Source organism: Copadichromis virginalis, linkage group LG23, assembly GCF_057382275.1.
Source record: "Copadichromis virginalis isolate Kocher_CV1m ecotype Utaka linkage group LG23, C_Virginalis_male_GT1.1, whole genome shotgun sequence".
Lineage (NCBI taxonomy): Eukaryota > Metazoa > Chordata > Actinopteri > Cichliformes > Cichlidae > Copadichromis > Copadichromis virginalis.
In genome coordinates, this window is record NC_140639.1 from 52,450,835 (window position 1) to 52,473,315 (window position 22,481).

The 22,481-nt window shown below is 41.3% G+C and overlaps 1 protein-coding gene across 1 annotated transcript in view; it reads left to right on the plus strand.

The window, feature by feature from the left end:
- Nucleotides 1–8,091: 8,091 nt before the first annotated feature.
- The window catches only part of pudp (pseudouridine 5'-phosphatase), a 31,058-nt gene continuing 16,668 nt past the window's right edge, over nt 8,092–22,481 (plus strand). The window contains exons 1-3 of the mRNA XM_085449421.1: nt 8,092–8,359; nt 8,840–9,058; nt 12,832–13,061. Coding sequence (XP_085305547.1) covers nt 8,296–8,359; nt 8,840–9,058; nt 12,832–13,061 — 513 coding nt within the window. The 5' untranslated portion in view covers nt 8,092–8,295. The remainder of the gene's footprint in view (nt 8,360–8,839; nt 9,059–12,831; nt 13,062–22,481) is intronic.

Genomic DNA, 22,481 nt, shown 5'->3' on the forward strand with positions numbered 1-22,481 from the left:
CGACTACTTTATTCTTCCTCAGTCAAACAGCAGCACTCGTGCGATTGTTTTGCCCCTGAGCTCCAGCTGTTGTGCTAGACAGTGATCGTGATCACCGTCCACGGGAGCACAGCTGCTTAAAGCTGCAGCGTCCAGATTACTTACAGCTACTTCCTGCAGCTGATATAAGATTCGGTAAACTGAACACAGCTTCAACCGTCTGTTTGTTGAAAAATAGTTGCGGACCATTTCCTTGTTAGTAACTGTAACGGCGTTGTAACGATAGGAATAGTAATTAGTTAGATTACTCGTTACTGAAAAAAGTAACGCCTATTACCCCGTTACTTGAAACGCCGTTATTCCCATCACTGGTTAAATGTCCCATTTCTACATGGTCGCACACAGTGAATCCAGGGTCACACTGCCAGTGCTGGGGTCCACTGTGGTGTTTTGGGGCATCTAGAAAAGACGGTGGGAACTATTTGAACTGTGGAATGGCTTTACTGTACGTTAGATTTGTTTTTGTTCCTTTCTGGACTTTGTAATTTTATGACAGTAAGTATCTTTCCTCAGTAACTGGAACTGATTACAGTTTCTTTTGTCACAGAACCTAAATGCTCTTAGGCCTCAGTCACACTGTCACGGCGAGTGAGATGAGCCGTGTGGAAAATAAAGGAGGATCCAAACGCAGGCACTTGTACAGGTGTGAGGGTGGTTTATTAAACACAAAAAGGAAATGGCCAAACGGCGAACGGAGCAAAGACTAAACTAAACTGGGAACAAACTAACTACAGAACACGAACCTGGACATGAATGAGAGCGGGCGGAAACAGATGATGGTTGACTGCAGGGAAACACACAGATGAAACATGGTGGAAACACAGACGGACCAGCAACTACAATGACAGAGGACACGACTTAAATACACACAGAGAAACACAGGGGAATTACACACAGCTGGGATTAATCAACAAGACGAGACAGAAGCAAAACTGAACACACTCACATGAGACGCAGACCTTCACAATAAAACAGGAAACGAGAACACTACACCAAGACGCAGACCTGACACTGAGACAGACAGAATGACACATGGAACCTGAACTAAACTAAACGTGAGATACAACCGAGAACAAATCCTTAAACATGAATAAACAGAAACATAGAATTCTAATAATAATACTCATAGCGCCCAAAACCACAACAAACATTCAAAAATAAAGTAATCAATCAAAACTCAAAATACTGGGTCGAAACTGACCCAGAACCGTGACACACACAAAACAAAAGACTGGTTTGGCATCTCTGGGCAGTTGTTGGCTGCCACTGGATGAAAAGAGAACCTCCTTGTGATTGCTGCTGTCACCCATAGTTTGCATGGAAACACTAACTAACCACCAAGTGGAAGTGCAACCAACACGTCTCAAAAGGTACAACCTTTGAAATTTAAACTCAAATTTAAAAAAAAAAACAACATAAAGAGAGAAAAACACAAAAGTTTAAAGTAGAGTATTGAATCACTTTATGTCTCTTCAAATGTGGAATTCTGTTAAAAAAAATCTAAGAGGTATTTCCTTGGATGGAAGATACTTCCAAACTATAATGAGAGAATTACAGCATGATAATGTACTTGTATTTGTATATGTAGTTGAATATGAAACAGTTTTTAGAGGACGGGGCTGCCCTGTTATTGCATCATGCACATGCACAGGATATTTAGTGTGAGAACAACAGAAATGATGCTTTATGGTCGTAGAGGTCAATCGCGACCCATTTTAATTGAATTAAGTAAACAGTGTATCACCCATCATATAACAGCTGGGCAGTCCTGAGTGTTTATGTGGAAGTTATAATTAAAGCCAGAACGACGGTTTTCTCTTTAATCATAAAACAGTGGATACAAGCATCTCTCAGTCTAATTGTAGCAGAGTCTCTGCAGCAGTCTCACTCCAGAGAGAGATGAGAAAACTAAGTAACTGTGTTTCTGGCTGTGATTTTACCACTCCACTATTTATATCTACAGACACGGTGTTTCAGTCAGACAGCAAAGTGTCGCTCCAGGCTAGCTTCATAGCAATCTTCCGCTACTTCTCTCAGACTGTCATCTTCGTGTTGTTGGATTGATTTGTGGGATTGGAAGCATCATCAGGCTTATCCTGTTTTTCTGTGCTGTTTCCTCTGCTCACGCTCTCGCTGCAAGAAAATAAAAATACTCAACTTCTTTGTTTTGCTGGTGTCGTTATATTTACATTTAAAAAAAAAAAGTTTTATCATGAAATTGTACTTTTCTTTAGCGCTCCTCCAGATGAACACACGGGTCGCGCTCCTACACGACATTCCTAGCTCTGGGTCGTTTTGACCGATTCCCCTAACTGTGCAGTTTGGCACAAAGCACACGCAACAAGACCCCGATTCTCATTTCACTCTCACCATCCCCCAATTAGACCGGAAATCCAAAGGCTCATTAGATCACCCAGGTTACAGAGTTATCTCATTTCCCTGCCGTCTCTTTCACACTAACAAGACAAACTCTGTTAATGCAGAGCTTCCAATTATTGCGAACGATGTGGCAGTGCTGGTAACACTGCAGCGAACAGCCTTTTGTCAGTAATTTGCAGCAGTCCTTCTTTGTGAAACGCTGACATGTAAGGCTGAATTCTTACTTAATAGAAACAGTTGTTATTCATCATGTTAAAGAGCATCATATCAGGTGTAAGTCAGGGTATTTAAGTTAATCCCTGCAATGGACCTTTAGTGACTTTTACACCTTTACCTATGACAGAGAGCACGACTCTGTGAAAGAAGCTGTTGGTCACGTGACCATTGGGCGAGTATTTTCAGCTATTGATGTTCAACTACTGTTGTGAACCTCTAACGTTGAATTGAATTGAATATCTTCTGAGGTGTCATGTCTAAAGAAGCCTTGCTGCCTACAGTGGCTTAAGGACTTGGTGGGAGGTCCCACTCCATGTGGGGGAACTTAAACAGTTATGCTAGCAGTGACAGTGAAACCTGGGGAAACAGGTAATGGCCTTCTCAGTCTGCACCTGAGTGCTGTTCAGCTGGATTTCTGTACTAGACAGAGTTCATAACAAACACTGTGCTTGAGCATCAGGGGCTCCAAAGCACACTTGGCCCAATGGCAACTTTGGGCCACAGGTGAATGATTGAAGAACTAGCCGAGATGTACTGTCGCGTAAAGCGGAGCGCAGATGTGACAGGAGCTGAAGCAGAAACCTGGAGCTTAAGAGGAGTTCTTTGTTACCATAAAGCAAGGACCTTAAAGGTTCTGGAAAACCAGGCAAGGAACTTGGAAAGGGGAAGCAGTTTTCTTCCCACATTGTTTACATACTGATATGGACAATGACAGCTTGTACTTACATTGTGCATATGACTCCATATGATCTCGACTGGGGATGTAGGTGGAGGCTGGAAGGAATACTGAGCAGTACTGAGCATTTCCTGAGTCCCACTGACACGCCCTTTGTAGATGTAGCTGAGTCTGGGGACGAGGTGGCTCAGTGAGGTAACTCAGGTAGGAGAGTCTGGCTGTATCCCAATTCAGGGTCTGCAGCCTTAATGGCCCACAAGGGCCGCGTACTCAAAGACCGCTAAGGCCGGAAGTGCGAGGCTTGTGAAATGGGACGGTCTAGCCTCCGTTGCGCTGCCCAGGTTGCCTAGCAACCATGATACTAACAGCTGGAAACGTGTCATACAGCTTTGTGTGACAGAAATGAAGGAGAAAATCTTTTGTTCATTTGTTTGTTTCTACATGAGCTTTGATCATTCTCTGTAAGATTAAGCTCAGCTATTGAACGGCGTATATTTGAAAGTAAAGGCTTTAAAACCAAGTTAGTACAAACGTCACTAATGTCACATAACTTTGCCGACATGTGGCCAACAGTCATGTTTAATGTTCTTTGTTATTAAACATTTGCACATAAATAAGTGACATAATATTCAGTACTTACTTAAAGTTTACTCTTCGGGGGCCCCTCATCCGCCGTTTTTTTTTCCGGCAAATTTATCCACACCCACCGCCAGGCTATGCATTCTGGGATATGTTGGGCCACGAAGTCTACACCGCCACAGCCTTAAAATTCAGGGAAATGAAGGACGCATTTGAGGGCCGCATTTCGAGCAGCCTTCGAATTGGGACAGCCTTCGTCGCTTCGCTGTGATGTAATCGGCCTTAAAATGCGGCCTTTAAGGCTGCAGAGCCTGAACAAGAGCAGGTGAGACACCCTGACAGGGACTAGAAAGAGAGAGCAGATTTCTCCTGTTTTGGCTTCCTGTTAAATCCAGAATTCAAAATCCTGCTCCTCACATACAAGGTCTTAAATAATCAGGCCCCATCTTATCTTAATGACCTTGTAGTACCATATCACCCTATTAGAGCACTTCGCTCTCGCTCTGCAGGCCTACTTGTTGTTCCTAGAGTATTTAAAAGTAGAATGGGAGGCAGAGCCTTCAGTTTTCAGGCCCCTCTTCTGTGGAACCAGCTTCCAGTTTGGATTCAGGAGACAGACACTATCTCTACTTTCAAGATTAGGCTTCAAACTTTCCTTTTTGCTAAAGCATATAGTTAGGGCTGGACCAGGTGACCCTGAATCCTCCCTTAGTTATGCTGCAATAGACGTAGGCTGCCGGGGGATTCCCATGATGCATTGAGTTTTTCCTTTCCAGTCACCTTTCTCACTCACTATGTGTTAACAGACCTCTCTGCATTGAATCATATCTGTTATTAACCTCTGTCTCTCTTCCACAGCATGTCTTTATCCTGTCTTCCTTCTCTCACCCCAACCAATCACAGCAGATGGCCCCGCCCCTCCCTGAGCCTGGTTCTGCCGGAGGTTTCTTCCTGTTAAAAGGGAGTTTTTCCTTCCCACTGTCGCCAAAGTGCTGCTCATAGGGGGTCATATGATTGTTGGGTTTTTCTCTGTATCTATGAAGCGCCTTGAGGCGACTTATGTTGTGATTTGGCGCTATATAAATAAAATTGAATTGAATTGAAATGGGATACAGCCAATGTCAAACCTCTGATCCAGAAGGAGCCTCCAACACAGGCAGTAATAAAATCTTATTATTTCTGTTGTTTTCTTAGTCATAGTTGTTATTTTTTATACATTACACAAAAAAAACTGAGCATGAGCCTCACAATCAGTGGGGAAATCTGTTGCATTCAGTCAGATCAGTGAGGAAAGCGTTCCAGATTAAGCTGAAAGTCGGCATTTTAAACGGGATTGTCTGATTTCCAACTCGGAAAATTGGGGCAGCCTCAAAAACTCCAAGTTAGCAATCCAAGAAGGCAGGAAGTAAACAGTAACTGTACAACGTTTAATCTGTTGTGCCTCTGTGGTGTCTTCCTGACACACTAAATAAACTGCATGGATCAGGCTCTTTCTATGATTGGTCTGCAGCCGAGGTTTTAAGCACAAAAAACAAGTACTGTGCTGAATTGCTCGGTATTGCTAGTGATGCATGAATGACTCTACCTCGCAAGGAAGCAAAATAAATCCCGTTTTCCTTTCAGTCCTTATGATTGGAGCACGCTTCACTCAGAAGTGATGTCAGTTCTGAGTTCAGACACGTGACTTCTGAGGGAACAGGAACACAGTGAAGTCAAACTCTTTTTACCTGGTGGACCACATCAGAGGCGGAGCCAGACATTTGAAACACCCGGGGCTTAGCCCTAAAGGGTAGTATGCATGTGGGATTTTTTATTTTATTTTATTTTTTTTTTTGGGGGGGGGGGGGGTGTTTAGAAATGACTGAAAAATTAATTGGCTCTGTTTTGAGTTAGGGAAAAATAAATATCACATATGCAGGACACCTTAAACTAGTTTTTTAATTAAGCAGCGAGGCAGAACAAGGTCAGGGCTGTATCAAGACACGAGGACTAAACCCCAATTCAACCAGACCCAGAACTGATCCAGAATTAAAACAGGACTACAACAGTTCAAAATCAGGACTACTGAGGACTTAACCAAGACAGAACCAGAATCAGAACTAGATGATAGCAGCACTAAAAATCATCATAGACCTGCACTACACTTATTTTTTAATTCTACCAAAGTACAATATTTAGATTGAGAAAAGTTTATATAATTATTTAGCCTTGTTGTGCAAACAAGCTGCAGAACTTAATAAATATAGAATTTGAAAAGTAACAAACCTAAAAAGAAACACGAGATACATGAGGACCTGTGATACGGTGATACTTTTGGTAAACAACCATTTGACTAACATGTGTGTCTCACCTGCTCTTGTTCATCTGTTCTGTCCTCATTCTCCATCTCCCTCTCTGCTCCTCTCTCTCTCTCTTTGTGCTGACAATCATCAAATATACAGTTGAAACCACATATTTACTCTTCAGATAAAAACACTTTTTTAATTGTAACATCAAATCAGACTAAAAGTTTATTTTTTTTAGATTGATAAATATAAAAAAACATATTTGTTAACTTTAAGAGTAAAGAGAGAAACTGTCTGTATTTCTTAATTGCAAATGGCACCAAATTGTATTCAAACTTGAGCCACACTTATGGAGCTCCACAGTTCTGTTCCAGGTGTTTTGTTGACATCTCTTGATGTTCCCATGTCACAGAAACAGCCTCTGTGTTTTGCCTTATATGCATCCACAGCTGTGCCACCAGTTTACTCACATGGACTCTACGAACCAATCAGAAGCTTCTTCAGCTCAGAATGGAATCGTCTGGAGTTTCTTATTATTTAACAATAAACTTAGTGTATATGTACTCCTACATTTGATGAAAGTGATGATAAATAGAAGCTCTGTCTCTCTTTATTCTGACATTTAACTAATTCAAAAGATATTTCAATATTTATCCAAAACAAAACAAGTTTACTCTAAATGACGTTGTACAGTAAAAAAATGTTCTTGTGTTTTCCATAAAGTGTAAATATCTGGTTTCAGCTGTGAATACACACATGTAAGCTGAGACTCTCCAAAGAAACAGCATTGTTGTTGTTCGGCTTTTCATTTCGCCATTTGTTGATTCACTTGAAGAGCAATAACGTAATATTGGTCAAGTGATCAGTTTGATATCTTTCGTGATGCACCGTCATATTTACATTATTTGTACGGTGCGAATGATTTTCTTTGGTACCTGGTCAAACTTAAGCTCTCCTTAGTATGGCTAGCTCCGTCTCTCCAACCTCCAACAGCGCACTCACAGGCAGCAGCTGCCCCGCCCCCTCGCTCAGTCGCTTAGTGCCTGAGCTCGGATCATACCAATATCAGGGGGGATTCACGCACAGTCGTAAATTCCCACAGTGTGCACTATGTGCTTCGACTATTGTGTGTACTTTTTGTTTTATACAGTTGTCAGCCAGGCATCTAACTATGAAAAAATTACACTCCAAAAGACCCCGGGCTTCTGACAAAACAACCCGGGCTTAAGCCCAGTAAGCCACCCCCACGCTCCGCCACTGGACCACATCAACCCAGTATCACAGCAAAATGTGACACCGGTCCACCGTGAAGTGTGAAATGGACAGGCGTGCAGAAGTTGCGCTACCAGCAGGAGGAAATAATATATTTAAAGCCACGAAGTCGGTATTGAGCAAAAACATATTAGTACACTCCAGGGTCAGATTACTGCAACAAACTGCAACTTCTACATTTCATGTTTTCAAGAGGCAAAGCGTGAACGGACACTGTGGACCAGCGTGTCTATTACACACTGTGTCAGGATATCGGGTTGAGCACGTACTTTCATTCACTCTAAGCGGGCTGGATGAGTGAAACTCGCCTTTCAGTCTGGGAGAAGAATAAAAGGAAGTGCAATCCCAACAGGAGTCTGTTACCATGCTGTTTGAGCTCAAACTGAAAATAACAAACTGATGAAAAGTGAAAAACAGAAAGATTTCTGTCTGTTATCTATTACTTTTGAATGAGTCGTGGCAGGTTTATATCAGTGGGAAAAGCTGTAAATCTCATATATAGTCAATATTAGTTAAAAGTCCCTCACTTTTAACATAGTGTCCCAATTTTGGCATCAATTTTACATCCCTGCTGTAAAAGGTTCGTGTGGACTTCATTTCCCACAATCCATTGCTCTGGGTCATCGAAAAAGTATTCATGAGAAGACCGAATATTTTATTTAGAGAGCAATGCAGAAAGGCTTGTTATTTATAACCAGATGTTTACAATAAGGAACCGTGTGGCAGCTGTCTGTGAGGGGACGTTGGTGGAAACGCGCGTTTGGCCGCTATTTGTTTCGTGACGCGAACATCTGGCTGAGTTTTGGTTGTCCTGCTCCGGCCACGCGGAACTACAGTCACAAGTGAAACATGTCCCACGGCAGCTACAAACCTGTGGACCGTGTCATTTTTGACATGGATGGATTGTTATTAGGTCCTGAAACGCATTTTTATCTTCTTCTGGTGATGTTGTGTTTTAAGTGCTGAAATCCATTCATTCACTCGAGTCGTGTTCGAGTCTGGTGAAGACCCGGTCCACCGCAGCCCGTGGAAAAACATTACTGATGTGTCGTGTAAAGTTTTTATATATGTGATGTTGAATTCGGCACAAATCTAAACCACCAGTCTGTGCTATCAACTTGTTTACCATAAAACAAACCAGTCTTTACACGAGTGTAAGTAAACTTGTGTTACCACTAAACGCAGACTCTGTAACTAAGTTACTTATACCTGGCAAATGATTCTGCCTAAGATGATACCGGCGTTTGGCCTGTTTTAAATGGGTTTTAATGAATGTTAAACACTGATAATGTCATCAGGTCAGATGTGCTCGTTTGTTTGTGTACCTGTAGGTTTGTGGTGAACACAATGTTCAGTGACATTTAAGTAAAAGCTGTTTATTTCCTCATTGTAGACACCGAGCGACTTTACACCGTGTCCTTCCAGGAAATATGTGACCGGTTTGGAAAGCAGTACACATGGGACGTGAAGACGTCAGTGATGGGGAAGAAGGCTCTGGATGCTGCCCAGATGATCCGTGATAGGCTGCAGCTCCCCATGACAGCTGAGGAACTGCTTGCTGAAAGCAGACAAATACAAGAAAAGATCTTTCCCTCTGCTCAACTCATGCCAGGTAAATCTGACTTACCCTGACATTTGACATCAGTTACTGTGTTTTCCAGCTTTCTCTGAGCAGACAAACAGCAGTAAGATGCAGCTGTTTGTGCTAAGCTAAGGCTACTTTATTGTCTCCTGTAGGAGGAAACTGAGCGTCCAAACGGGACAATAGCAAACAGTAAAAACACACGTAATTTAAACTGCCTTTCATTGGGTATTGTGTAGGCTGTGGATCTTCACGTAGGAGTGCTGCTCGTTCTGTGTGTGAATCATACCAGTGTGTGGAAGTGTTGTGACCGAAGGCTCCTCTCATCCAGTGTGATAGCTGCTGGACACCTGTAAACACCTGCATGAACATTAGAAGTCAGACACAGACGCGCATCCATCACGTGTCCATTTGTGTTACATTACACTGGCAGTTCATAATCACATACACCAACAACTCCCTGGATTTCATCCAGAAAGCCGTGTCATAATTACATTATTGCAGACAGGATTTCATTTGTGCTGCTAATGCTACTAAACACAGGCTTAGTGAAACCTTTCACAGACGCTCCTTGTCTGCTCTTACAGGCTGGTGCTGCTGACGGTCATTGTTAAACAGGGAAACATCGCTTTAGTGGGCAGAGCTTAGTCCAGCTGCAGGTCAACACATGACAGATGTTCATGAGTGGATGAACAGCAGGGACTCTGCTAATCTTGGAGCTTTTTATACATGTCAGTAAGTAGTTTAGTTTGAGTGGACTCCAGTTTAGGTCTAGAGGTTTGATCTTCTGCCAACTGTATATGTGACCCCACAGTGACACAAGAAGAACTTTGATCACATGTTTTCTGCTTTGTGTGGATTAAACATGATATCCATTACTGGGCACGAGAGGCTTGAATCACAGCCAAACAGACTCTGACCAGTGGATGACTTCTCCCGTGTGTTCTTAGACCGGAGCCTATCACACTGCCCATGTTACACAAGAGCTTTAATGCATTTTTGTTTCAGTGTTGAATTAACTCTCACAGAGTTGGTTTCAACACTTTTTCAGGGTTTATAGAGCCAGATGTAAACGGACATGTTCAGAATAGTTAAATATTTAACACAATGCCAGTTTGTTATTTAACTCACAAAAATGTGTTAAAATAACACTAAAAGAAGACAAATAACTGCGCTCACAGCTACTTTCTTGCTAGTTTCACTCCCCCAAGTGTCAACACTGAAAACTGTTAAAATGAATAAGAATTCCAATAAACAAATAAATTTCCAAATAAAAGTGTATTTTTGCCTGCAGTCATTAATACAGCTGAATGAAAACACCGTAAACGAAGGTATAAAATACAAAGTTTCACCTGAACACTGTTTGAATATCAAATGGTTTGTGAAATTTAAACTCAAATATTTTGAATCATACGACCTTCCTCACTTTGTACTGAGTGCATGACCATGGTCATCAACCTTTTCTCTGAGCAGTTTGTCACAAGAAAAAAGATTTTTTCCCAAAAGTATTTGGCAGAAAAGAGTCAAGACTGCAGCGAGGCAGCGTTATAATCAAAACTATCAACTTTAACTCGACTAGCTGAGAACAGCTCGTTTGATCTGGCATTCATTTCGTTTGATGGTGAAGGTTTCCCAGTGATAAGCTTTGGCCGTCTGATGCTTTTCAGCACGTGATCTGTTTCTGTTTTTAAAAGACTTCAAACCTCACACAGTCCACATGTGCCAGGTCTCTCTTGAAAATAAGGACTAATGTGGAATCAGGGCCAACAGCACACGGGTAATGGATCATTCAAGGATGCTTAGGTATCAAGTTTCTATGTGGTTACAAGTGTTTCAATAGTTTTGGTGCTCAGCAATCAAATGCTATAAATCTACTGACATACCTGCAGTCGGAGACGGGGAGAAAACGACGTTCATTATTTGAAGTAACAACACCAACAAATTCCAGTTTTCGTCTGCTGCAGGAATAATGTCACCAGACACAGTGGGATGTTCCCCACATGACACAAACCATTACCAGCTCTCTCCAAACTAAGTCCTGTTCTGTGTTGTGTGAGATATTCAAAAAGCAGTTTGATCATGCATTATATCAGATCAGTCGTTATTACAAACACGGACATACTTTTAATATTTCTTTTTAAACAATATAAAGACTTGAATTGTTTCTTGGAGAAATGCATGATCCTCTTAGGCTCATCCTACTGTTTGAGAATCACTGCTCTCAGTCAAACGACAGAAATGATGTTTACTGCACGACTCATTAAAACCAGGAATTAGGTCCATTCCTAGATGATCTCCAGTGAGCTGTGAGAGTGTGCCATATACCTTAGCCCTCGGCTCTGTGCAGATCTCGCGTGTGGAAAAGTGATACCAGATGAATGTTATTCAAAACCAAATGAAATTTTGGGGCAAGTTTCGTACAATAAAATAAAGACGTCTGGAGCCAAGGGGATTGTTTCTCAGTCATCATAGTGTAGCTGAATTTGTAATGTGTGTGTTTTGACTGAAAACTAAAGCGGAGTTTTAAAATAACGTGCATCAGAAAAGTCAGGCTCTGATCTACACGCCTTTAAGAGCACACAGATGTCTGGATTTCTGCACATGAACCTCAGTCTTTCTGAAATACATATATACATATATATGTATTTTATATAAAATACATATATAAAAGTCTGTATAAAAGTATCCCTTACAGGTACTTGATCATAAGTACTGGATTTCTGCTTTCACCTGTTGTCATTCTCACTCCCAGTGTTGTTTCAGCTGGGTCTGAGATGTAGGCAAATGTAGGCAAAGGCTGTGCAGCGGCACAAATATGAAAACAAAACCCTGAAACATACACACACGATTATCAACCAGGTGAGCCACCAGGATGGTAACTATTTGTCTTCTTGTGCCATGTGTTGTTTGGTACTCCTGTAGTACTCCAGTTGTACTCCTGTAGTACTCCTGTAGTACTCCAGTTGTACTCCTGTAGTACTCCTGTAGTACTCCTGTAGTACTCCAGTTGTACTCCTGTAGTACTCCTTCACCGCCACCTCCTAGCACAGATTCAACTAGCAACAAAAACATGGTGTTAAAAGCTTTTCTGAGTGAAATGTTGGGAACTTCATGAAAAACCATCTTTCTTACAAGCTGTTTAGCTGATGTTGCGTCACGTGCACCCTCAGTTCGTTGTGTCTTGTTAGGAACCTCGTCTATGATTATAGTTGATGCACTTGAGCTGAAGCTCGAGTGCGACATCCCAGAGCAGGAGACGAGGAGCAATCGGAAAATTCTGAAGGAATAGAAAAACAATCAGAATAACTGTTAATGTTGGGATGCAGAGGGCCTGGTTACACCTGCCTTTGAAGCTCACTGTGACAGTCAGCACCACACTGCTTCGTCCAACAAGGTCTCTGAATATTTCCACATCAGCGTCTGTCCCTGTTGCATCCCTGTATATGACATCAGGGGGCAGGAAACATCTCTCAGTAACTGGAAAACAGTATAAATAAATTCATGTGCTCTTGAAGGCAGCACTTTTTATAGGTCACAGGTAAAAATTATCCATGTGAAACGCATTAAATCACCACTCAGTAACCATCAAACAGACACATTTCTTCCCCTGCACAACCTGAAGTCCAAATTTCAAACTTAAAAAGAAAAAATGACTGTTATGCTCTGCAGGGGAATACATGTTGGGAATATTTCTTAATTAACAAAACACTTTGTTAATTAATGTTTTAATGTTATCCTGTAAATTGGTGAACCAGTATATTATTCCTACATTAAGACTAATTCTGCAACGCATGTACCACCAGGTGTGGAGAAACTTGTGCGTCATCTGCAGAAGCACAAAATCCCCACTGCAGTGGCAACCAGCTCAGCCGGCGTGACGTTCAAATTGAAGACGAGTCAACACAAAGAGTTCTTCGCTGTCTTTGATCACATTGTCCTGGGTGACGATCCAGATGTGAAGAATGGCAAACCTCAGCCGGACTCCTTCCTGGTGTGTGCCGGCCGGTTCAATCCCCCAGCTCCTCCGGAGAAGGTGAGGAGTGCACCGTCTGTTCGTCATTCGCAGCATTCGAGATCAAAGTAACAAAAATCTATTTTGTAACATTTGTTTTTGTTTTTTCACAAAACTCTTCAAAAATAGGAACCAAAAGTTCTTTACATTTATAATTAGATAGTGAAATATTATTTAAAATAATTAATATTAAAACAATGTTTCAAAAAATAGTTTTTTTTGTCCTCTTATTATAATTTTTAGTTGTCTTAGATTTTCATGTAATAGATAATAGCAACATGATTTTCTATTAATGAGATGATTTTTGTGTGCAGGTGAACGATATTTATTATCAGCAGGTGGAACAAAATCTTTACAGTTAGAAAAACATTCTTGTCTGCTTTGCCTCGAAATGTTTGATCCAGTGCGTTTATATAGTGTGTGTGTGTGTGTGTGTGTGTGTGTGTGTGTGTGTGTGTGTGTGTGTGTGTCCGCAGTGCTGCTAATACACTCAAAACACACAGACAGGCACTGATACTCACTAACTCGCTATTCTTCTCTTTAATGATCTTTAAAGATGTTTCTGGCACAAATATCTTTGTGTCTCATAAAGAGTTATTTCAGGATGTAGAACACGGTAACGAGCGAGAACAATCCACTGAAACGCCGTCACATCAGAGGATTTCCTGTACTGCAAGTTCTCAAATTCAAACTGAGAGACAAACTAAATAAATAAATGAATAAACAGTGGTTATCAACAGAAAGCACTGTTGGGCTGCTTTGCAAAAAGAATTTACAAAGGATCACATCAAATGCTGAAACAGGGAGAACTGATATTTTCAAGCCTCCTTCCTGCAACACCTTTGTGTGAGGACACTGCTGTTGTGATTCGGTGCCGTGTAAATACAGTTAAATTCAATTGAGTTGAAAAATGCTAAAAATGAATGGTGCTACTGAGGAGACGTTGGCACAGGACGTGTGTGCTCAGCACAGTCCACTAACGCTGAGCTGATTCCACACACTGGATGAAAGTCATATGTAGAAAATATGATCCCAGAGATGAAAGATGCATCTTCAGTACTGCAGTAGAACTGCAGTCAACAGTAAGTCACACAATGTGAGTCTTTTATCTAGTTGTATTTAACTGCCAGTGTGTCAGCCTTTTTATTTGCAGCTAATGTGTTCCATTTGCAGTAATGCAGACAGGACCTAATGTCAGCCGCTCTCTGCACTGACAGGCACACACATCTTCTGCAGCACTTTGATCAAAAGTGGGAAGCTTTCAGGGTTCATGGGCTGTTTAAGATATATTTTCAGCCACTCTGGAAGCCATTTGCAGCGTTGAGTCAGTCAAAAATAGCTGCCAAATATCTCCCTAAAAGAACCAAATAACAGTGAGAGCTGACCTACTTTATGATAACACTCTCACTCTAGACCACACGTTAAATCTGCTGCTGATTATTACACCGATTCAATATGTGTTCAGGGATGTTCATTGTAGCCATGAACCCTTCATTTCATGTAGGTACAATATTACGTACATATTCATAAAAATTTATCTTGGAGAGTAAACCTAAGCAGCATTTTTAATCCTTCTCAGAAAGGCGCATGATAATGATCACAGAATATGTGCTCAGCTGAAGCGTGCATTGACTTACAGACACTGCTGGAGTAGCAGATAACCTCGAGGTTACATGAAGGCTTTTGCTGTTTGTATTAGCTAACTCGACCAATCAGATGGTTCTGTGTCTCCTCTCTGATTAGCACTGGTTTTGGACAAATAGACAGAGACTGTTCCTACTGCTTTGACTGGTCCCAGAGACACAGTCACCTCTGTAAAATAGAAGAGGTGTTGGAGTACCAGGAGCCACCAGAGGTGGAACCTTGATCAGAGAGGTGACCACAGCCAAAACAATCACTCCAACACTTTCAGAGATGCAGGAACATGCCAGGCCTTTACACACGGAGTCCATATGGAACAAAAACCCTATTACAAAGACTTACCCAGAATACTGGACTCTGTAACTGCTGACTGGAGGGAACACTGGTGGAAGTAATGCGAGCTGAATGTCACCTTTGAACCCTGGAGCTTTCAGCACTGAGGAAATGCTCTTCCAACTTTTAGTTTACTTCAGTTTTTCCCTGTGGAAACAGGAGTCTTGTCTTTTTTGCTGGGTTGAATTTCCTGGTTGGGGAGGCTGTGTAATAGCATCTAGATTTCTGTCACAAGTTTTCATTTATCATGTTGAAATTACTACCCTTTGTCAGCATCTGCACGATGCTGTTCTTCACTTGTTTCTTCTAAAATCGCTCCCATGCTGTACGCGAGGATACTCAGTGGTAATTCTGCTGCTACACTTTAAAGCTGAGTCTAAACGGAGTTGTCCTTTGCTTGTGAATGGATTTTATTCAGATTTTTGCTTTGACTGTCGTGAATCAGACCAAGGATGTTGCCCTTTTCTAAGCCCTGCCTTCAACTAGCACATTTACTGTCTTCACTTTTGGTCAGGACAGCCAGGAACAAACGTTGAACTGGCAACATATCCTTGGAACATAAAGCCTGAAGAGGTTACTGCATTTTAATGTGGAAAGAATCTTTTATGTGAAATATTTCTTATTAACAGATGCCCACACGCATTACTCATCACATTCAACACTAATGCAAATAATTCTCCATTTGAATGATTTTCCTGGCTTTATAGAAATGACCAATAAATGACACCGTTGGCTTGGAAACATGAAAAGTGCAAATGAAACGAAAGCAACAACAAAACAAACATTTTCATTCTATGAAGTGAAATGTGGGTGCACTTTATGCATTTGTTGGTTGGCTACTGTAACCTGTAGCCACTTGTAACCACTCACTTCAGCTACATATTCTACTATGAAAACCTGAACTGTGTGCATACATGTCCTGTAGTTTATATATATGAAGATTTTACAACTGTGGTGTGCAATCAGCTTGTGATGTTGTTGCTCCCTGCTTTGAAGAATGAACCAGGTCTGCAACTGTTTGCAGTCAGTTGCAATAAGCCAGCAATGAGTGTCAGTCTGTGTCAGTTTGAGAGTAAATGGGGTCAAAATTACATGCAGTGTTTTTATCATGTTCGCGTTGTTGATTTGTGTAGAAGAGATGAATAGTGTATTGATAATGAACGTCAACAAGAGCTTTGCTGTGAGCATTTAGTTTGTGTTACGTTTGCAGCAACGTTGGCAGCAGGTAGGAGGAAAGTGGAGAGTAAATAACAAACTTCTAGCAGTGAGTCAGTGACATTGTTATTCAACCAGTTCTAAAAATAGCTGATGGGGATGGAATAGGCAACATGTAAAATGAGCGTGCCACGCTCCTTTGAGTGATTGTACCAGAGCACTATGGTCACCGTGTAGACGCCTCCAGGAGGGAGGGCATTAAAGCTCCGAATCATCTCAAAGGCACACGACTCTCATTCGGACACATGTAGCCGATTACATGTGCGATCCAGACGTGGCTGCACATTGGCTGCTGTTGCCTGATTTGGTTTTGAAATGTATTTTGATGCAATCACTTTTGTGTTACAGTTTATTACTTGACGTCACCGTTTCTGACATGATTTATATTAAAAATAAAACAGAATTACTTTGGATTAATGTGGCAGCTTTATTGCCTTCATCAAAAGTTTTTATCTTATGTTGTCAGACAGAATTTCAAACCCGCAGCTGTGCCCGGCATAAGTGTTAACAGTGTTTGTGTTGTTTCACTCTGCAAATCATATCGTTTCCTGCTTTTATTTAATCAGCATTTCTCCTCATGACCCAGTTTTCACTGAACAGTGATATCTAGTTGCATTGCTTTTGTCTTTGCTTTATTCCAATAGGAGCCTCACACATTCCCACTGCAAGGAGTAAACAGTTTCCAGAAGTTGCTGCAGAAGAAGAAATGATGCAGTAAATTAATGAAATGTGCTTATTCCATAAATTATACAATATTTATTTAGGAAATGTGTAGTTTGCCAGTCTAATTGGCTATTCACGTGCTGAAGTAAGACACTTATTTATTAGCACTTGTGTGTAAACGGAGGTTGTAAACTAGTTTTCCACGTCACACATCAGATGTTCACGTTCTGCAGGTGCATCATCCATGAAGGTATAACTCTTAGCTTTAATAAAACGTCGCAGCCATTTTAACAACACACCCTACATTTATAATTAGGTTGTGGATAATATGAAAACTACAGTGTAGACAAAACAGAAACCTTTCAGAAAGGTAGCAATAATGGGATTTACGGTCTAATTTTAAAGGGAAATTTGTGGCTTCCAATAGATGCATCGCTAACTCTTCTCCCTTTAAAGCATTTTGCTGCAAATAGGCCTGCCTGTGGCATGGTGCACCTGATTTTTTTAATCTGGAGCCAGCCACTGTTAGAGCTGGCATTTTTCTTGATGAGATATGAAACTGCGGCTCAGAGGGGAATCGACAGAGTGTTCAGTGGAATAACGAATGATGATGCGTCACTCCCTGGCTCCCACTCCGTGACAGAGGAGAGGAGGAGGGGTTAGCGGCAGAGACATGAGACAGAGGGAGAGAGTAGGAGGTAAACACAAGAAGCAGCGGTATGGTAATAGCACACATCCAATTATCAGCTCTTTCTGCCCTCCTCTCAGCTCTGATGGAAAAAGCACGTTCCTTTTAGGGCGCTGTAAAATGGGAAAATCGGACAAAAAGCAAGATCTCTATCAAACACGTGGACAGATACGGACTTGGTAATATAGACATTTGGTTTATCAGCTGTTGTATGTGTTTCCAATCCTCTGAGACACATGCTAGATAAAGGACAACGGTCTAGTTCCTCATATAGAGTTATAGGCATATAATGTTTAGTCAGTAACGTGGTGGGTAACTGTTCTCACTGTTTCAATATGGGAGTAAAAAAGCTGTAGTCCTGTTCAGAATGATTTTTAAAACATGTCCTACAGTGGAGTTTAATGGGATATTCCCAACACCGGAGGCAGAGAAACGGTGAACACTGTAGCTCACAGCTGAGTAATGTGGTGTCGTGTCTGAGGTCACCAAAGTAAAAGAAAAAGCTGCGCTCTGTTTTCGATGGAAACAGAAACATTTTTCACAGCTGTGAAGTAACACGGCTGATGAAACAGGAGATGTTACCAAAGGTGTGCTCGGCAGCCGCAAGCTGATGAAACGTGAACGTGAGCTAGTTTAGCTCACACAGATAGAAAATTATTAATCGTTCAGGGGAGGTTTTGTCATCCAGATAATCAGACCGGGTTCAGTTAAGACATCAACTTTTTTATCTGGACAGTTGGTTCATTACTACTTTGGCAAAGCTTAGCGTTCACCCGTTATACCAGCACATCGTTCTCTGTAGAAGGGTGGCATGAAAATGTGCTTCAGTAGCAAGGTCATTTTTAAATTGCTAAGTGCTCATTGTTTCTGCAGTCAGAGCGTGCAGTCCCAAAGCATTGTAGATTTTACTGTTGATTCAACAGTGTGCGTGTCATCCAGCCTCCTGTTTTTGGGGTTGTAGATTCTGGTTGCGCCGGTCAGGTGGATTTTTGTATCGGTGAGATTGAAGCGAAACGCCATCAGGGTGAAGAGAACAACAACTGATCTGCACCGTCTCACAAGGATAAAGAAGGTCTTTGTTACCCTGTAGTTGAACACTTTTCCTGGAGAAATGCTCCGATCGTGTTTTCATCCTGCTGTAGAGCAATAGTGAAGCCTGAACACAGCTCCAAGAAAACCTGTTAAAAGAATAAATAAGGGCTGTCTTCTCTGCACATGCCTTGAAGCGAAAGATTTGGTGGTCTATAAAAAAATGTAATTACATTGAACTGAAGTGTCATGGACTTGGACCCACTACTTATCCAAGCTTGATTATGATGCTTTTCTTCACCCTTCAGTTAAACTGAAGATGGACAGATTTCCCTGAGGTAACATTAGATCTTTGGATCAGTGTTCAGGTTCCCAGGTAGAAATGTTTATTTACAGGTTATCGCTCAGAAATAAAACTTCTGTTGATTTGACGATATCCTTTCTTTAAGGAGACAGGTTGCTGCAAACTACACCAGCGAAAAGAACCACGCAGCGTAACAGAGCCATCACTGTAGGGCTCCAACATGTTGGTCGTTCCTTTGTCAGCCATCTGTACATCATACATGCATGTTTTGTCTTTTAGTGTCAGTCCTTAGCAGTATTGTCTCATCCCTGGTGTAAAAATCTTTAAAAGAACAATCAGTGACGAATAAGCGACTAAATAAACTACTGACTTTCTGACATTCTGAGGCCACTTTATCAGCTTTTGTGTTCACTTTTCATTTTTACTACAAAGATTATTTCTGAAAACATAGAAAAGCAAAAACCGTGTACAGTGTAGATGCATCCTTGTTCCGACACACCTGAATCTAATGAATGGTTTGTTATCAGGCCAAACGTGATGGCTGCTGAGGAGGGAATCCAACCATCGGATTCAGCTGTGTTGGAGTAGGGATGCGTCTAAAAGCTGCAGGACTGGAGCTGCACACCCCTGATTTAAAATACTAGGCAGACAGGATGAAGTGTGATTGCAGAGGAATGAAGGCAGCACATACTATATTAGCCAAATGGCACATTCTTGCTCAGTACGACATCCCATGTGTTCCACAGTTGTGTTACCTGTCAGTGGGTGACAGGTAACACAACTGATGCTCCGAGAACTCACTTGTAATTCAGTCTGTGTGTTTCTCACTGCAGCCGTCTTTCATCCTTTACTTTAATTCATCTCCCAGTGTGAAATATGACATGTAAAAACAATATTCTGATTTATTTATTCATGATATGATCAACAGAGTGTGAGTATATGTAAGAATGTTAGATAAAAGCACTGTATGAATGTGTGATTGGGTGAATGAACGTGGGTAGAGTTCTTAGATTGAGTAGAATGCTGCTTATATGAGTTCCTGTCTGTTTAGCAACAGGTAAACATCACAGAACGTTAAAAATAAATAAATAAAATAAACAGGGAGAATGCTTTTCCACATTGCACTACGCAGGTTAGATTTTCCTCTTGATCAATTAAACAGCATTTTGTATTTACTCAGATTGTCTTTAAAATTCAAAACAAAACAGAATATTACAATTTTGATTGATACGCTTGGAAAATGTGCTGAAAGCAAAAACAAAATCAGTCAGATGCTTTTTCCCAGCACGGTTTTTCCCTGGTTGGTCAAGCTGATGGAGTACTGTGGTGACAACGTTGGGCTAATGGGCGGGTGGCGTGGACACCTAAGTTTGTGAATGTGGTAACTGAAGAACGAGGTGACATAGGAAGCTCAAATTGATACCCTGGGTGTATCTACTAAAAAGCTTGGATGGGTTCGCCCTTGAGGTTCTTGAAGTCAGGCTGACGCGAGCTTTCGTGTTGTGCTGAGACAGGCTATTGGCTGCTAGTTGGATGGGATTGCTTCATTTAGCCATTCTGGGCTAAATGAAGACTACACTCGGCGACACACCCGCCGGGGGTCAAACTCTGGTAATTGGTGATTCTGTTCTCAGACATGTGAAGCTAGAGACACCGGCAACCATAGTCAGTTGTCTTCCAGGGGCCAGAGCAGGCGACATTGAAGGAAATTTAAAACTGCTGGCTAAGGGTAAACGTAAATTCAGTAAGATCATAATTCACGTCGGCAGTAATGACACCCGGTTACGCCAATCGGAGGTCACTAAAATCAATATTGAATCGGTGTGCAACTTTGCTAAAACAATGTGGGACTCTGTAGTTTTCCCTGGTCCCCTCCCCAATCAGACCAGGAGTGACATGTTTAGCTGCATGTTCTCCTTAAACTGCTGGCTGTCTGAGTGGTGTCCCAGAAACGATGTGGGCTTCATAGATAATTGGCAAACCTTCTGGAGGAAACCTGGTCTTGTTAGGAGAGACGGCATCCATCCCACTTTGGATGGAGCAGCTCTCATTTCTAGAAATATGGACAAATTTATTAAACCCCCCAAAATATGACTATCCAGAGTTGGGACCAGGAAGCAGAGCTGCAGTCTTACACGCCTCTCTGCAGCTTCTCTCCTCCTGCTACCCCCCCAAAAACCCATCTCCATAGAGACTGTGTCAGCTCCCAAACAGACAAAAACAAACTAAAAACCAGCAACAAACGACTTAAACATAAACAATTACAAAGAAAGAACAATACAGTATCCACATCTGAACCAAAGAGTAAAACAGTGAAATGTGGATTATTAAATATTAGGTCTCTCTCCTCCAAGTCTCTGTTAGTACATGACTTAATAATTGATCAACAAATTGATTTACTCTGCCTTACAGAAACCTGGTTGCAGCAGGATGATTATGTTAGTTGACATTTGTGATATTATAACCCAGCTGTTTCTTTCTTTTACCACTCCCTTTTACAACATTTCCTTCCCCCCTCAAAGTTTTTGAGACATATTGTTGCCATCAAATTCAAAATGAGCTAATATTTATCATAAAACATTAAAATGTCTAAATATTAAATACTCGTTTTTTTTCTATTGCAAAAGAAATATGGGACTATGAGATTTGTAAATCATTGCATTATGGTTTCATTTACATTTCCCATTGGAGACCAGATTGTTTGGAACTGGGGTGAATTGTTACTTCTAACCAACGCTGATCTGGACGGGCCATTGAATAGAGGCTTTTCCTTTTCATCAACGTCGTGTGTTGTGTTCGAATCCCTTTATAAATCCCAAACTGAAAATAAAAAGTAATAAAACATAACAAGTACAACTGCATTAAAGTACATTGTAATAATTTCCAAACAACATACATTTTCCTGGCTATTGTGATACCACTGTGATACCAAACAGTGCAGTGTGATTTTAGGAAGGCTTGGTCTGAGAAAAGAGAGTCAGGTACGGTTCTTTGGTGAATTCCCTTTTGGCCAGAGGAGCTTTGGATGTGTAGATAATGATGCTGCAACAACACAGCAACTATGATTGGAGTCTCACCTCCATACTTTTATTGGCTTTCACTCCTCAGAAACCATCAGGGCTTTGCAGGGATTCACATAAAGGATCAGCGCTGTGATCCACAGTGAGGAGCGAAAGATGTGGATTTCCAGCTGTTCATTCATCACGTAATTTATTTGTCTCTTGTTTGAATTTGACTTGGCCCCATGATCAGGTTCACTTATAAAACAGATGAGTGTGTTTTGATAGAGAAGGTGTGATGTTATAGTGATGCCTTCACTGTCCATAGTAAACTTCAGTGCTCATGCTTAGATGGTTTTTTTCTACTTGCTATAATCAAATTGTAAGTTTTTGGAATAAAATACAAATATTATGTCAGTTCATGGCGTAAAGTGCTGTGACGGCCGAGCCCACGCCGCAGCCCTTTGCATTTCTCTTATCTATTATAATACATGATTTGCTGAACTACACCTGGATACACCAGGCTGCCCTGGAAGGGTGGCTTTGACATTTTCAGGCACCCATGTTTG